The following is an 18134-nucleotide window of genomic DNA, read 5'->3' as shown; positions in this document are numbered from 1 at the left end:
TCTGAGTTTTAACTAAAAGTTCGTAAAACTTTTACCATTACTTAAATGGTGTTGGCAGTACTAGTCCAAATCGTAAGAAGGAATTCTTCTCTTGAGAAGAGTTCTTCGTGAAAATTTTTCTAAAAGCGTCAAATGTAAAAATAATCTTCTAAAGATGGCGGCTTACAAGAATACAACCTAGGCGCAACAAACACAGCACCCCACACAAAGAGAACGCAACCCGTCAAAAGTCGTGCATTTTCTAGGGTACATTTTTCATTGGTTAAACGATTTAGCGCCTGCTGCCGTCGGAATGGAAAAATTCGCCAATTGTCTTCCCCCCGCCCGTAAAACGTTCAGCGTAAAGGCTCGTCCAATGAAATTTGTACACAACACTGCGTTAGCGTGTTTAAAGACTAGCTGCGTTCTCCTTGTGTTTTTTGCTCCTAGATGCCACGAACGTTGTAATCTAAGCCTTTGACAATAAATATTATTTTTACACGATTTCACGACTATATATGAAGGAAGAAAACATTTTATTTATAATTTAAAAGGAAATATTTCATCGGAAATTAACTTAACATTCGGTTTTCTCTGAAATTCATTTTCGTCCAAAAAAATATCATACTGTTTATTTTCTTCAGCATCAAGTAATATGACTAGAATATTAGCTTCCATTTTTATTTATAATTTCCTCCCCTTTTTGACCAAGAAAACTCGTGAGAAGAGATGACGTCACCTCCTGTGAGAAAGACCGTCAAAAATTTTGAGAAGTGAGAATTCTCACTATCAAAGAAAGAATTCTTAGAATTTTGACGCGCCCCAGGGGGACACAGCCAACGTGTCCCCCACCCCCTAAAACACTTCATCACAACGTGATCTGCCTGTAGATAGGGATTCCAATTTCCAATCTAAGTTTTCAAAAATTGCAATCTAGCGAGTATCGTGAGTTGCATCAATTATAGATGTGTTCAATCTTTTTCTTAAGGTTTCTTCGAGCAGTTAATTTGGATAAGGCCACATCCTAACAATATTTTAATGGTATTCGTTGACTTTTGTTCAACTTCGTTACGTTATTGATTATTTCCATCGAAAAGTTATTTATATTTTATAACGAATTAATTTCTTAAGAAATTGATCTGCTTTGTTTCCTCATTAAAGGTTTGTGGATTTTTAATAAAACGATATAGGGGGTTTAAATCTTAAAAATATGAAAATTCTTAACTCGTTCGGGGATCATGTAAATAATGTTACGAAAATAAAAACGCTTTGAAGTGCAGATTATAGAATGCAAATTTGCATAATTCAAAAGTACAAAAAGGTTTCGGTGTAAACAAGACTCGTGTTGAAATCTTTAAGCATTGGGGGGTTGAGGGGAGAGAAAGGACCCCTAGGTCGGGGAAAGGGAGCTAAAGGAGGACTCATTATAAGGCCACGTGACTGGAAACAAAAAACTCCATCATCCTCATCTGGAAACGCTGGGCTCGTAAAAAGAGAAAATACCCTCTTATCTCAAATTGGAATCAAGGTGAATGAAAAATTCCGGACTGCAGCTCGAGCGCGTACTGGCATTCGAAGAAACTAGGAAGATGGTAATAACCATTTCTTTGGCTCTCGTATCAAACTGGAAGAAATGGATCCCCGGTGGGTTCACGAAAGAAGCTACTACGTGAATCAATTGCGAGAATGGATGGATAAGTAAGAACAATCGAAAATCCAAAGAGACTTTTTTCTACCATTTCTTTTAAAATAATGCTTTTTTTGTCTTTTTTCTTATTACTTATGACTAACGCAGTTGGCCTTTGTTTCCGAACTTGTTAATTTTGTAGTCTGTGTAAAATTTATCTATTTCTTATTGGTATATATCTCTGGTTGAAATTTTGACTTTTTTATATAACTATCTTAACGTTGGGTTTCAGCGACCGCCTTGCAATAATTGCTGGAGAATTTCACTATAAATTGTAATGGACTGCTTACATACAGGGTGTTTTAAAAGGTTATGCAAAGATTTTAACGAGTTGTAGGGGGTGAGTTGAGAATTATGCCGGTTTTTCCCCATTTTCCTATTATGAGTTAAAAGAGCGCCAGAGAGCTTCAAAGTGTGACAACAAGCGCAAAAACAAGCAACAGGGAAATGCGAACATTAAGGTTTGGGTTCATGTGATTGGTAAAAAAGGACTTTGTAAACAAATCGAGGTAACCAGCGTAAAAAAATGAACTTAAACAGTATTTTAAGTCCCTGCTGCTTGGTTTGGCGCTTGTTGCAGCCTACTTCCAGGGACTAGTAGTCCACACTTTGAAGCTCTCTGACGCTCTTTTAACTCATCGTAGGAAAATGGGAAAAACAACTGGCAAACTTCTCAACTCACCCCCTACAACTCCGTAAAATGTTTGCTTAACCTTTTGAAACAACCTGTATAGGGCACCCTGGATGTATATTAGATTTACTTATATCTGCAGATTCCTGAGTAAAGTCAGAGTTACTAGACAGTGTGTCAGAATTTATAGCCCGGTGTACCTACACTCTTAAAAATGAAGAGTTAAAAAAGTGGGTTGTCTCACTGCAACCCAAATTTGGGTTAATAACAACCCAACATTAGTTAATTTTTTTAAAAAAATAATTTTTTATGGGTTGTTTTATTAAACCAAAATTAGATTAAAAATTTGGTTTGAAATCCATATAGAATCTTTTCAAATCTCATTTGGTTTCAAAATTTTCAATTAATTATTCCTACCGATTATCATATTTGTTGAAAAGTACATATTATGTTAATTTAATAATTAAAAATAAAATGTGTTTAAAATACTAAAAAAAATGAATAAAAATAATACAACGAAACGGGCATAAAGAAATTTTCAGTATGTACTCTCTCGGGGGAGATCGTTATTATTTGTAAATTTCAGAAAAATCGTAAAATGTTTCACGGTTTTAAAAATGTTAGTTTTTGAACCAAACCAATTTACTTATATATATCGTATCGTAAAAAACCTAAAAAGTTATCAATCGTGAAAAAAATGTATTTTTATTTTTAACAATTGATAACTTTGTAGGTTTTTTACGAAACGATATATATAAGAAAATTGGTTCCTTTCAGATTAGTTTAACAAAGACCTGCGGGTCGAAAGCTCAAGCCAGTAATTATCTTGAGGAATAGTAATCCATGTGTGGCCTCCGTTAAAATTTTATTCCTTTAGTTTCTCCATGGATCATTTAAATGATTCATATCTAAGAGGGACATTAATTTGGTCCTTTATAGGTACACGAAATTTTTTTTTATCTACCTAGCTGCACTGCAAATCACGCGATTAAAATTCAACCCAAGGCGGAGTAGATTTCAACTCAAGGCGGAGTAGATTTCAACTCAAGGCGGAGTAGATTTCAACTCAAGGCGGAGTAGATTTCAACTCAAGGCGGAGTAGATTTCAACTCAAGGCGGAGTAGATTTCAACCCAAGGCGGAGTAGTTTTCAACCCAAGGCGGAGTAGTTTTCAACCCAAGGCGGAGTAGTTTTCAACCCAAGGCGGAGTAGATTTCAACTCAAGGTGGGGTAGGTTTCAACCCAAGGTAGGGTAGATTTCAACCAAAAATCAAGTTGAATTTTTAACCTTTAATGGGTCGAGTCTAAACAACCCAAATTTTGGGCTGGGTAAATAAGGACCCAGGTTTGGGCTGAATTTTAACCCATTTTGGGTTGAAAACAACCCAACCTTTTTAAGAGTGTAGTAACAAAGACCATACCACCGAAGTCCTATCATCATAGTGCCCTACGCCAGCGTCCTCCTAGCCCGGACAGGTGACAAATCCAGCATGGGTAGCAGAACCCTATACTACTGATGGTCGCACCTTTGACGCAAGCCACTCAACCCAGCAGAAGGTGTTGCAATGGGTGGACCAATCCCCACTTCGCACACAGCAGTGGGATTAAGAGTGGATGCTGTAGCAACTCCAGCTGACACCCTACCTATACGTAGGTAAGGAGTCAAACCCTTTGGAGAGAGCTCCTAAAGGGGAACGACGGGCACACAAGTAACCCGGCACCGCTGGCACCGGAGATCCCGGTGTGGCTCCAAAAGGCCGGGAAACAGGCCCGCGGTGCCCTCATACGGAGGCCCGCCACCCCACAGCAGGCTACCCAATCCGCCGAAGCGGCCAGTTTGCACGGACCCTCTCCGTTAGCCTGAGCCGAAGCGCAGTATCCAGCCCAAACCTGACCGAAGTCGGAGGTGGAGATAGGACCAATTGATCGAAGCTAACATCTCCCAGTGCGCCACCGCCGACTCCCCGGTAAAGCCACCAGTTATTGCACACTCCGACCCATTTAGGGCCAGAGTTACTAGACAGTACTGATGAGCCCCTAAAGGCAGAAACCGGTCTGCTGGTGGGATATGTGGCTGAAATTATGACTTTGTATATAATTCTTTATTGTAACCCTCACTGCGAGTACTAACAGTTTGAAGTTTCAGATCGTCCATGTAGCCAGCCATTTGGTTAGAAGTGATTTATTACGTCTTAAGGCGATGGACAGCTCGGCTTCTAGTCGACCGACTGTACCAAACTATCAAAAGCTAGAGCCCGAAGGACTTCAAGTTTTTTTGCAGATATATTCCCTATCCGGTTTCTGGGAAATAAGGCTGTCTGCAACCCTCAAATCTTTAGTGGCTTACTAGGCCAAGGGTTTCTGAGAAGTCGCTCAAATTTTGTTTAAGAAGAAGAAAGTATCAAATTTTGTTTAAGAAGAAGAAAAGTATCAAATTTTGTTTAAGAAGAAGAAAATAATCAAATTTTGTTTAAGAAGAAGAAAAGTATCAAATTTTGTTTAAGAAGAAGAAAATAATCAAATTTTGTTTAAGAAGAAGAAAAGTATCAAATTTTGTTTAAGAAGAAGAAAAGTATCAAATTTTGTTTAAGAAGAAGAATGTATCAAATTTATATTTTCTGATATTCGCGAACGAAACTATCGCTATTGAAACCTAGAAAGGTAGTTTTTCCTCATCGTTATTCGTTAATTTGACTTTATAAATAATCATACTTGCATTTTGATGTAATTTTTGCATCGTTTGCTCATATTTTGATGTTTATTTAAGAAAAAATGTTCTTATGATTTTTTTTATTTGTCTGTAGCAGACGCTAGATCATGGGTGCTTTAAACGTCGCTTGATGACTTAGGCCTAAGGTGGTGCATGGGTATTAGCCTAGCTGATTATTGTTTGTTATGTTAGGTGCTACCTTGGAGAAGCTAGCACCTTTACGCCACCAATAAGTCTTGAAAGATAAATTAATGACAACCCGTTGAAACATACGCATTTTTCTGTATGATAAAATACCTTAAACATTTTAAAACTTTCTAAAAAAGATTAGTTTAGTATTTAAAAACCACTCTTTCCTTATTTAAAGAAAATCTAGCAGTTATTCAATTAAATATTTTACTGATAAAAGTCTCTGAAAGGTCAATTTAAAACACAGATAGCATCGGCCTATGGTTTATCGAAGCTTTAAAGAAAGTGCCAATATTTTTATTTCAATTATATTATTAATGGGATTTGTTTACCGAAGTGTTTCGAAACTAAATTATTTGATGGTTTTAATCTTTAAACTTCTGAAGTTCTAAATATTTTATTTTCAGAAGTCTTTAAAAGATTAAATAAGGATATATCGACCATCAAACTCTCACTGAAATCGCAAACTGTAACTTTATAAATATTAATAGAATTCATCAAGTAGTTTTGTCCAAGAACAGTGCCTACCACGAATAATTAAGGCAAAAAACCATTAAAATTCGCGACTTAATTACATTTTAAGTCAACAAAAGTGATAACTAGTGACTTAATATATCCCACAAAGATAGTACGCAAGATCAAAGAGGTATACCCAAACGCAACCCTGTTCTTATCCTGCAAAATTGCGAAGTTGAATAATATTATAATTAAATATAAGCGCCTTAGTTACATTTACAATATAAACTTCGCGAGCTAAATATTTCAGAAATCTAACTATAGAAGTCCTTTAATTTATAGAGATAAACGCTAATGTTCAAATTCTGGAAAAGGAGTGGCGTAAATACTTAAAAGCGGAATCGATTACGCCTTCAGCGCTCACTAATCTTGCAGCTGAATCTTGGGAGTTCTAAGCAAAAATTGCTAGTTGGATTCATTCGCTCAAATCAGGGCTCGTTCCATCTCGCGCGCATTCCGAAGTGACGTAATATTTTATCCCGATTTTCAATTTGGCTTCGGGGAAGGGGGAGAGAGATAATTTTCTCAGCGCGAACTATCCGCGCCTAGAACAGCTTGTACGAATAAAGCGCGGGTGGGTAAACAGACAGGGAAGCTTCACCATAGGCGAAGGAGAGAGAGAGGGACTGTAACTTAAGCGAGGGCTCTTTAAAGGTGAGCGGGAGAGCGCTCGCGGCGGAGTTCCGCAGTGTTTAACGTCGTTTGGTTTAGACCAGAATTATTACGCTTCGTTCCTTCTCTCATAACTCGAGATGCACGGATCATTTCGTGGCTTTCCCTCTTTTGAAGGACTTTCTCTTCCCCGCACTACAGACCCTTCCAGCCGAAACGCACACTTCAAAGAGCCCGCCTCTCCTATTCAAAACTAAAACCTACAACTGATTAATTAAATTATTAAATTTGAACTTTTCATTTTATAAATCGGATTCTCTACTGATTTTTTATTTTAAATAATTAGGGAATAAATTACGAGTTGTAGTTAACCCATTATATAATTAATTCTGATTAACCGATAAATTAAATTATGTAAATTGAACTTTACGTTTTACATAGCTGATCCTCTAGTAACTTTTTTAATTTTTATAGTTATGAAATATATGACGGCTTGGGGTAAACTCATTATATAATTAATTCTGGTTAACTAATTAATTAAATTATGTAAATTGAACTTTACGTGTTACATAGCTGATCCTCTAGTAACTTTTTTATTTTTTATTATTTATGAAATATATGACGGTTTGTGGTTAATTCGTTAGATAATTAATTCTGATTAACTGATTAAATAAATTATGTAAATTGAACTTTACGTTTTAAATAGAGGATCATCTACTGAATTTCAATTTTAAATAATAATGATATATTTGGTGGTATTATTATTAATTTATTCCTAGAATGTACAATATTTATAGAAAAATTGGAAATATATTGGTAAACCAAAAGTCAAATCCTTATTAATTTATGCTGTATAAAATCAACCGTGACACTTACCCTGATAATCCTACCATCTATAACTGACAGTCTTACCGAATATCCCCGATAGTCCTATCATCTATCTCTGACAGTTTACCGAATATCCCTGATAGTCGTACAATCGATCCCTGGCAGTCTTACCGAATATCTCTGATAGTTCTACCATCTATCCCTGGCAGTCTTACCGAATATCCCTGATAGTCCTATCATCGATCCCTGACAGTCTTACCGAATATCCCCGATAGTCCTATCATCGATCCCTGGCAGTCTTACCGATAATCTCAGATAGTATTACCATCTATCCCTGGCAGTCTTACCGAATATCCCCGATAGTTCTATCATCGATCCCTGGCAGTCTTACCGAATATCCCTGACAGCCTTACCATCTGACATTGCCAATCTTACCGAAAATCCCTGATAGTCCTACAACCGATCCTTGGCAGTCTTAGCGAATATCCCTGATAGTCCTACCATCGATCCCTCACAGTCTTACCAAATACCCCAGATAATATTAACATCTATCCCTGACAGTCTTACCGAATATCAATGATAGCCTTACCATCTATCCCGGGCAGTGTTACCGAATATCCCTGATAGTCCTACAATCGATCCCTGGCAGTCTTACCGAATATCTCTGACAGTCTTACCATCTATCCCTGACAGTCTTACCATCTATCCCTGACAGTCTTACCATCTATCCCTGACAGTCTTACCGAATATCCTCAATAGTCCAACCATCGATAACTGACAATCTTACCGAATATCCCCGATAGACCTTCCATCGATAACTGACAATCTTACCGAATATCCCCGATAGACCTTCCATTTATCCCTGGCAGTCTTACCGAATATCCCTGACAGCCTTACCATCTATCCCTGGCAGTCTTACCGAATATTCCTGATAGTCTTACCGAATATTCCTGATAGTCTTACCATCTATCACTGACAGTCTTACAGAATATCCTCGATAGTCCTACTACGGATCCCTGGCAGTCTTACCGAATATCCCTGATAGTCGTACAATCGGTCCCTGACAGTCTTACCGAATATCCTCGATAGTAAAACCATTGATCCCTGACAGTCTTACCGAATATCCTCGATAGTCCTACTACCGATTCCTGGCAGTCTTACCGAATATCCCTGATAGTCCTATCATCGATCCCTGACAGTCTTACCGAATATCCTCGATAGTCCTACTACCGATCCCTGGCAGTCTTACCGAATATCCCTGATAGTCCTTAAATCGATCCCTGGTAATCTTACCGAATAACTGTGATAGCTCTACCATTTATCCCTGACAGTCTTACCATCTATCCCTGACAGTCCTACCATCTAGTCCTGACAATTTTCTCATCTATCCCTGGCCGTCTTACCGAATATCCCTGATAGTCTTACCATATATCCCTGACAGTCCTATCATTGATCCCTGGCAGTCTTATCGAATATCTCAGATAGTCTTACCATCTATCCATGACAGTCTTACCATCTATCCCTGAGAGTCTAACCATCTATCCTTGACAGTCTAACCGAATATCCCTGACAACCTTACCATCTATACCTGACAATCTTACCGAATATCCCTGATAGTCCTACCATCTGTCACTGACAGTCTTAGCATCTATCCCTGACAGCCTTACCGAATATCCCTGATAGTCCTACCATCTGTCCCTGACAGTCTTAGCATCTATCCCTGACAGCCTTACCGAATATCCCTGATAGTCCTACCATTTGTCCCTGACAGTCTTAGCATCTATCCCTGACAGCCTTACCGAATATCCCTGATAGTCCTACCATCTGTCCCTGACAGTCTTAGCATCTATCCCTGACAGTCGTACCGAATATCCAGTAGCTTGTATTTAATATTTCATCTCGCTTTAAAGGCCAGTCCTTCCAAAGCCTCCTTTTCTCCAACGAAAACAAAATATAAGTGTATCAAATTTTCAGTTCGGGTCAGAGCTTCTACAAAGTGAAGATGAGCTCCATCTCTACTCCCACTACCAACGAAACGCACGTGGACAGAGCTCTTTGAAGAACATCGACGGAAACGAGAGGCCAACATCGCTCGACCAAATTCGGCAGAGCGCCAGAGATCGCGACATACGCTCTTTAACAATGCACTTTACCTTCCGAATTGCGCGTCCGAGATAATCGTGTTTCTGATGACTAATCTCGCGTGCGGGGGCTGCCTACCGAAATTAAATTATCACCCCCGCCGATCCAACCGCTCTCTCTCTCTCTCTCTCTCTCTCTCGCTGGGAAGTCTGAACGGGGAACATTTCCTGGATATTTCGCGCTATGTTGTACTGCCTTTTAAGCACCCGACGTCATCTTATCCTGCTCCATTGACCTTACACTAAGCCGCCTTTTCAGTGGCGTATTTCGCTTTACGAACTTAGTCAGTCGTTCGTATTTAGATACCTCGCATTTTCTTCCCCGCATGTACCGTTTCCTATTTCATCGTTCAAAAGGTATATCCGAATCGGAGCAAACTTCACCCGCTCGCTAGTTTCGACCGCGCTGTCGTCTTACCCGCGTATAGGTTCTATGAATTTTGGCGGGAGAGCTTCCGCGATTTGGGAGAAAAAAGGTTACTTTTGGTATATGGGCACGGGACGATGGTTGATGTATGCCCTACGGGCTTACGGCCTGGATAACGTATCCCATTCCGGATGAGGCTTCAAACCACCAAGACTCGACGACGCTCTCTGTCCCCCCGCCCTCACTCAAACTCCCCGAATGCCCAAATTTTCACGCGTTCCTGGTCTAGTCTCCGAACCCTCCACTCATTCCAGTCAAAGCAAACAATAGAAACTAATACCAAGGCCTGGCGACTAAGGCTGGTAGGAGCGCGCGGGGACTAAATCCCCTTCCCCGTAATGGGTCTCTAGGTAAATCCAACAGAAAGAGACGTGGAGAGGGAATTTAACGTCGCCCTAGGCCCCACCCCCTTCCAAGCCTATTACCATTCAAAAACGATTCGCAAAATTACCAGAAAGTCCTTCTGAACTAAGCCGACACACTTTCCTGTCTTTGACGTCGCCTACAATAACCGTATGTTTTATGCATAGTGGATTAGATATGGTAATGCGGGTTCCTCTTTTTATCTTTCTCTATTTCTCTGGCGTATCTCATTTCGAGCCGGCTAATTCGTTACCGCTGTTGAAAATCACCATACAATACCAGAAAACCACTATAAAATACGTAAGACTTTCTTTAAAGGGGAACGGTCAAGCTTTAACCAGTTAGATAGCCCTATAGCCCGTTAAAAAGTAAAATATATGGCGAAAACCGCCTCAGAAAATATTAAAATTTAAAAGTTTTAATAAAATAAAGAAATTTCGGGAAATTGAAAAGCGACACCTGGTGAGAAATCGGTGAGACACTCCTTGCTTGATTAAAATTTAAAAACCATATAAAAGCGCGCGCTGCTGAAGACGCGAAAGATTTGTTTAGCACGCGCGGTGGGTTCCAGTTATACGAGACCTAAGCCTAAATTGCGCGATTTTAAAAGTTAGGATAGTTCGCAAATCGCTCACTGTTTCCGTGCTGGCGCTGGTGATACACCTTAAGATGGTGCCGAAAATTCAATCCCAAATACTTGGCGTTATTTTGCGTTTCAACTTTGGGGCCAAAAACTATTTTTCAAGACAAAATAAGGTACGTGTAAGTATATTGAACGTCTTGTTGATCTTTTGATATGCAAATAAGGCGATATTTGGCCTTCTTCTTTAAATGTTGCTCAAGATTACGTCACAGTTTCTAACTTTTACAAATCTACTAGCGCTCTACAGTCGCCCGAGGAATATAGGTTTTTCCAGAGCGCGTGCGAACAATATACTAATAAAGCTGGGTCTTGTGACGTAATAGCAACATTTTAACAAGTTGGGCAAGACCACTTTTTAATTTATAAAATCAACTATTGGTGTTTCTATAAAATAAAACCATAAATATTAGAAGTATAAAATGTTTTTATCTGCGTCACGAGCTCAAGTTATTTAAAGGGCCACACAAGCGTTTGTAAAATTCGGCCCGAATTTAGCCCGTGGTAGCAGATACGACCAATCCTATTCTGGAAACTAGCACGTGAAACAGGTTCAATTCAAACGTAGGTGTGGCCCTTTAAGAGGGAAGACTACAGTGGCCATTGTTTACTTTCGCGCTATTTCGAGCTGAACTCTTTTAATTTTATATTTTAACTTATAAAATTAATATTTAAATGTAGAACAGCCTCTTATTTAGTGCCTAAAATAATTTTGACAATTTTTAATTTAAAAATAATTAAGTTATTACGTTTTAATTCGCACCCCCGGAGATAAACAACCTGGACAAGCGCCCAAACTACCCTTTAGTTAGGACCTTATATCTCGTTAACTATTAATATTATAATTATCAAAATTATTTTAAGCACAAAGTTCCAGAATATCTGTAACTACATTGTTAAAAATAAAGGTGAATGAAACGACTAGAACTCTACTTTTAATTTAGGTACTAAAAAATTATTTATTTTAGACCTATTTTATCCTTAAGACTAAACCTCTTACAGTACTTGTGGTAAAGGTATAAAAAAGTTATGTACATTTACATTTAGTCCTTTTCAATACTTATTTAATTCCCTTAAACGAAGAAATAAATTATATTGATCAATTCCGAGACTAGTATTTTAATACTACGTTATTCCTTTTTTGAATAGTTTCTTTACGTAAACACTCCACAAAAGATCTGAATTTGGAGAGCAGAAGGCTTACATATTGGAAAGAGTTTAAGCCAATTTAGAGGTCTAAAAAACCTTTATTTCTAACAGTGTATGTCAGTGTTAAACCCTAGACCAAAATATATATTTAAATTAAACTTATTCAGTCTTATTCGCGAAAGATTGTGATCGATATAAGTCGAGTAAATTGTGACGGTTAATATAAAAAAGCTTAATATAATAAAACATGTTAAAACGTCAAAATCAAAAATCGTGTTGACAGCGTGCCTTTCAAGAACGTTCAAGAAGCTGAATATTTGAAAAGATTTAAAACAATTTGAGTTCATTTTGAATCTCTCCTTTCCGACGCGGTGAAAGATGTCAGACGTTTTACTACAGAACGTGTTGCCGGAAACCGCGACCCGTCTGTAAAAGAGTCTGTTCTGAGAACGGATATCCTTGGAGTTATGAGATGGAAGCTCGGCGGCAAAAAAGAACCATCCATTCAAGTTTTCCGAGCGAATAACCCTATTTAAAAGGCTATACGTTTTCGCAGTGGATCACTCGGTCAACTCTCAAAAGAAGAAAGAAAACTTAGAACAAAAGACTTGTTTACGAAAAGAAGGGAGATACCGTATAGTATATCCTCGTACTATAGGCCTTTAAACCAACTTCCGTTCCGAACTGTGTACTCAATTTGAGCCTCCATCTCGTACTGCGATGGTATAGTTTAACAGAGATATTAAACGTACTGGTACAAAAGAGAGATAACAAAGAAAAATGTCCAACCAGAGGGAAAATGGGCGATAGTCTAAAACCGCGTCATATTGAAAACTATTATAGCGCGGAGGGTGGTGACACCCCGTCATTTCCTTTCGGACCGGATGTAGACGGCTAGTCTAGCGGAAATTCCGTCTTAGCCACGAAACCCTCGACGACGCTTAGACTCAAAACCCAATATGGCAAATTTCATTTTCGGATAGAGCAAAGTGGGCGATTTGGTCCTTTTGAGAGTCGGCGTTAGACTCGAGAGAGTTACGCGATGTTTGTCGTCGATTGCTGGCTGAGATCCCGCGAAATAACTCGCGGCGTATAGAAAATGGTTAAACACATATGGCGACTAATGACCCACCTTGGTAACTATTCAAATACGGCCAGATCGCGATCTCTCTAGCGATACTGCGAATAGTGAATTTAAAAATTACGGCATGTGTTTAATGAGATAGAAAATCAACTTCAAAGAGGATCAACGCGATTGATGTACCGAATCGACAAACTCATTCCGGGACACGCTTCGACGCTTCGCCAATTACTCCTTGTTGTCTCGAGAGGTTGCCCGAGGCGCTCCTTCACGAGTAAAGGCTGGTTTACACTAAGGCAAAACCGCCATGACGGCGGGCGCTAACTTTTGAAATCCTCGTAAAGGCTGGTTTACACTAAGGCAAAACCGCCATGACGGCGGGCGCTAACTTTTGAAATCCTCGTAAAGGCTGGTTTACACTAAGGCAAAACCGCCGTGACGGCGGGCGCTAACTTTTGAAATCCTCGTTAGGCCTAATAGAAAATTTTTGCGTTCACGCCCGCCGTCACGACGGTTTTGCGCTAGTGAAAACCAACCCTTAGGCCTAATAGAAAATTTTTGCGTTCACGCCTGCCGTCACGACGGTTTTGCGCTAGTGAAAACCAACCCTGAGTTTGCACTTACCGGCGTCGGAATCGTAGATGAAGGTGACGTTCTTCCAGTCGTAGTATCGGATAATTTCCAGTATGGCTCTGATGTAGTATGGGCGCAGGGAAATTCCGTACGTCGCCAGCCTTTCCATGTTGCCCTTTGCTTCCGTGAAGGCCGGACTGACCAAGGGGATCTGGAACGCATTGGAATAAGACGCCAGGACATTGTACGATACGTCAGTCGTCGGGGCTACCAGGGTGAAGATTCCTCTGGTCATTTGGTTGCATACTGCGAAATAAATTCAAAATAGTTATTATTATCTGGAAATAAAACAAGTGGACCTTATTGTAATATTGGCTAAGGTTATTTAACTACGAGGTTGCCGCCCTGATTAGTGATCAACTGTACACTATAGTATAAAGAGTGTTAGCTAAAATAACGATACAGACCTAATGCCTCAAAATGTGCTTTAGGTACGAATTGGAAAGTTTAAGAGTGTATAAAGCTTGTAAGGGTCATTCGACAATGAAAATTTCAATGACCTTGAACCATGTCTTCAAGGTCATTCAAAATGTATCTCGAGAACCATTAAAGATGGAAACTTGGTTCCAATTAGGAAAAAGTTCCCCATCACTATTAATGTTGAAATAATGTAATGTGACCAATTGGAACTTGATAAATTTTATACTAAACACCTGAAGATCGTAAAGAGAATAAGGATTAATAGACGACACTTGAAGGCTAATAAATCGAAAACTACAAGTTTTAAGGCTTACAAATTTTCATGACCAACTAGTTTTAGTGAGGAAATTTGAAATTTGTAAATTAGGATGACTCTGAACCATTATGAAATTAAAGTAAAAAACCTGTAATGTCTAAGAATTTCATAATTTGAGTTATTTTTGGTCAATTTGTATCGGGTCAAAGATAATTTGACATATTGGCGCTTATTTTTCTAATTGGAATCATTCTTCTACCCCTAATAGTTCTGGAGATAAATATTGCGACGTCCAGTAAGGTTGAGGAAGATAATACGTTTATTTATAATCAAAAGGAACACGACTGAGTAACAATTAAGTATAATAATAAAAGATAATCTCGACGTTCAGGTCTTGTAGCGGGGATGGAAGATTCTTGGACGAAAATAATACTTTGGCTTAGCGGCGATTTCGGCGGTTGAACCTTCTCCTTCCTTCTCCGGACTTAAACCTAAAAACCCTTTTTTCAAAACCTCTTCCAACCGTCGTTTTTCAACCACGCTCGCGCGCTCCTTTTCTAATCTCCTCACCACGCTCTTCGAAGCGCGCGGGCTTTTCACTGCTCTTGAATCTTCGGAAACGTTGTTCTCTAAATGGGACACAGTATTTAATGACCTTGAACAAATGGTTCAAGGTCATCCTATTTCGCATTTTGTTTTTGAAATAATCTGAGATTAGTAATTCCTTTTCCAGTGGCGTTGCCGGGATTAATTAAAAACAATTACCAATGTCCTATTCGTATAATCATACACTTTGGAAATTCCCCAGTACCATGGTTATTGCAAATGACAAATCGCGCGAAGGATCAAAGCAACCGAAATAACGTTAATTTTGGCAAGTACCGTAAAGACATTATTTCTTCACTAATAGTTCGTTCGTTCCATTTGGGCCCCAAGAAATCCCAAGTTGATAATTTAAGACTGTTCTCGAATAACGTCTTTCTTTCGCGTCTAAAAATACCCGGGGCTCAAATCTAAGATAAAAATAGTATAAAAATACCCTTGGGATAGAAATAGATAGAAGTAGATGTACTCCCGTTTCTACGCCATCAAAAAAAGAAAAGAACTCGGTCTCTAAAGCGTTCTTACAAAAAAGGCGGCAAAGACGGCCCTACAGTGTCACGAGCAGTCGTTTTTCAAGAGAATATTCTGGCTCAACATTTTTCCTATTTAGCGTATCATTGGGAGGCCACTATCTCGGTCTCTTTCGAAAGAGTGTAGACCCGAGGGTTCAATCCCCCCCTCCGTCCCCATTGATGGTAGCGGGTTCTCGGGGGATAAAGCCCCTGAGGACGGGTCTCGGAGTGCCTTTTTTCAGTCTCTTTAATTCCGGCGTTGCGTCAACGTCTATCGAAAAGCGTTTGTTAATGCGTCCTTCTAGTAGCGCCATTTCTATCCGAGGTGAACGCCAACGGGAAGGGACCAGCCTCGACGGGTTGGAGGTGTCGTATGTCCCCTCTAAAAGGGGGGACGCGCGTTTTCCGTGAAGAGTATACGCTAGAGATGGTGCTCTCGTTTGTCACCTGTCACGGACAGACTTTTGGGTTAGCGGCTCCTCACAGAAAGCGAGCTCTAGCCGAGGGCGAATTCCCGTTTTGTCCAGCTGATAATTCGAATTATGACCGCCTCCGAATCACTCGAAGAATGAATCGCCGTGAGACGAGCGCAAATCGAATATAAGCGCGATACAGCCGCCATGCCAGTGTGGTTGAATGGTTGAATTTGATGGTTTTGAGGGCGTCCCATTAATGTTCCCGTCACAAACTGATCCGATCCACGCGCGAAAACAATCGAATAGGCGATAGCATAAATTGTTGTGGTCTTAGCTAACTTGTTAAAATGTTCCCGGAAATTCGTCATAGCACTGGCAACTTCTATATCGCGCTTACGCGATCGGGGTTGGCCGTGCTCAAAACATATTAGGGGCCAGTGTGAGAAATAAGGCACTATCACGGGCCAATCGCCAGTTTAAAAATTAGCTGGGCCAGTTTAAATATTACGTTAAAAGGAACCACCTATGGACTGCATTGCAAAGGATGATAAAATTCGCGAATAAGTAGATTAGTCCATCATGAAAAGGGAGAAAAAAGCTAAACCCTAGTCCATAGGTGGTTCCTTTTAACGTCACATTTCGTTAAAACTTTCCTCCACCACTCTCCCCCTATTCGGATTTCCGTTGCTATGCAACGCGTTTTGAAATTTTGTTAGGCTTAGTTTCTCTTTTCGGTTTAATAGTCGCCAGCCAGATTTCCCGCACGGTACTGATGAGTCCCAAATAGGACGAAACCGGTCTACCGTTGGAATTTCTGGCTAATTTATTTAATTTAATTTAGTTTTTCACTCGAAGATCTATTTGGTCCGAGTTTCGCGTCTTTTGGTTTGCTCGAAGACCTATCGGTACGAGCTATTTGTAAGTTTTTAAATTTCTTTAAATTTCTTCAAATTTGTTTAGGGTTTAGCTTTTTTCTCCCTTTTCATGATGGACTAATCTACTTATTCGCGAATTTTATCATCAGTTTAAATATTAAATGCTTGGGGTGTTAGTGGCCCTGGTGAACACTTAATTAATTCAAAGTTTTTTCCCTTCAAGATTTATTGTTCTTTATTTAACACTCCAAAATTTTGAAATACCCATAATAACTAACCTACTAAGCCTATGCCCTAGCACATATTGTCAAGAATAGATAATTTGACCATAAATGATGAAAGCCTGATTTTGAAGGTTTAAAATGGTAAGTGGCCAGTGGCCAGTTTTTTAATTAAACTACTCTACTGGCGACAGGTCCAGTTTCAAAAAAAATCCTTATTTCTCAGCCTGTTAGGGGCTGCTTCACTAAGCCTAGGTTAAAAACGTGTTCTAGTCTAAAAGTCTAAGCATTTTTATAACCACGTGACTATTTTTTAAACGTTTCTACCGTTTGATGGCGCTCAAATGTTTCCCGAAAGAAACTTTACCTAGTAAACCTCGCAATTTATGCTATCGCCTATTAACAATAATTGTCAAATTAAAGAATGTAATGATTGAACAAATCGTAATTAATACTCGGACAAAAATAAGGAAATCGTAAAAGTTTCATTTTTGATACGAACATAATATTATACTACGCGACAAACTTTTATTGATACAAACATTTCATTTTTAATATTTTTAAAAAAATTACAAGAGTGACTCAACCAAATTTTCTAAACCACCACTTCTCATAAATGGGCATATTTTATAACAAAAACAGTTCTTCGAACTGAAAAACAGTTTAGAGCTCGTTAGAGGTGCGGCCTTAAAGGGACATATATTATTTTTTATTGTTGATTAATTTGTGAAATTAGTTGAAATAGTATTAAAAAATACTCCTGTGAACAACAGAATGACGTCATTCTGCTTTCAAATCACAGTCCACTGCTCCTCCAATTTTTTTATTAGTTTATTAGTTATTTATTGCAGTAATCTGCAACAAAAAAAACTAATAATAATAAATTTTAAAATTTTAATGTTAAATGAGTAGTGAAGAAAATAAATATAAATATGGATACCTTTTTGGGCAAAATTTGACCAAAGATTTTGTGTTAAAAATTGGAGGAGCAGTGGACTGTGATTTGAAAGCAGAATGACGTCATTCTGTTGTTCACAGGAGTATTTTTTAATACTATTTCAACTAATTTCACAAATTAATCAACAATAAAAAATAATATATGTCCCTTTAAGGCCGCACCTCTAACGAGCTCTAAACTGTTTTTCAGTTCGAAGAACTGTTTTTGTTATAATACTCAATCGCTTTGATTTTAATATAACTTTAACGCTGAATATTTCCTAAATTAAAGCGGTAAAAATATTCTTA

General features: G+C 38.8%; 1 protein-coding gene across 5 annotated transcripts in view; it reads right to left on the bottom strand.

Annotated features, from left to right (window-relative positions):
* LOC149943513 (glutamate receptor 1-like) overlaps positions 1-18134 on the bottom strand; it is a 99217-nt gene that overhangs the window by 27725 nt on the left and 53358 nt on the right. For all 5 annotated transcript variants that reach the window (XR_016480824.1, XM_090174632.1, XM_090174631.1 and 2 more), the window contains exon 3: positions 13578-13832. Coding sequence is in view for 4 of the 5 variants with exons in the window: in XM_090174632.1 (XP_090030758.1) it covers positions 13578-13832 (255 nt within the window). In the remaining variant the exon portion in view is untranslated. The remainder of the gene's footprint in view (positions 1-13577; positions 13833-18134) is intronic.

The sequence above is a fragment of the Leiobunum rupestre genome, chromosome 5 (assembly GCF_980474605.1).
Source record: "Leiobunum rupestre chromosome 5, qqLeiRupe1.1.hap1, whole genome shotgun sequence".
Classification (NCBI taxonomy): domain Eukaryota; kingdom Metazoa; phylum Arthropoda; class Arachnida; order Opiliones; family Sclerosomatidae; genus Leiobunum; species Leiobunum rupestre.
This window is presented reverse-complemented; position numbering and strand designations above follow the sequence as displayed.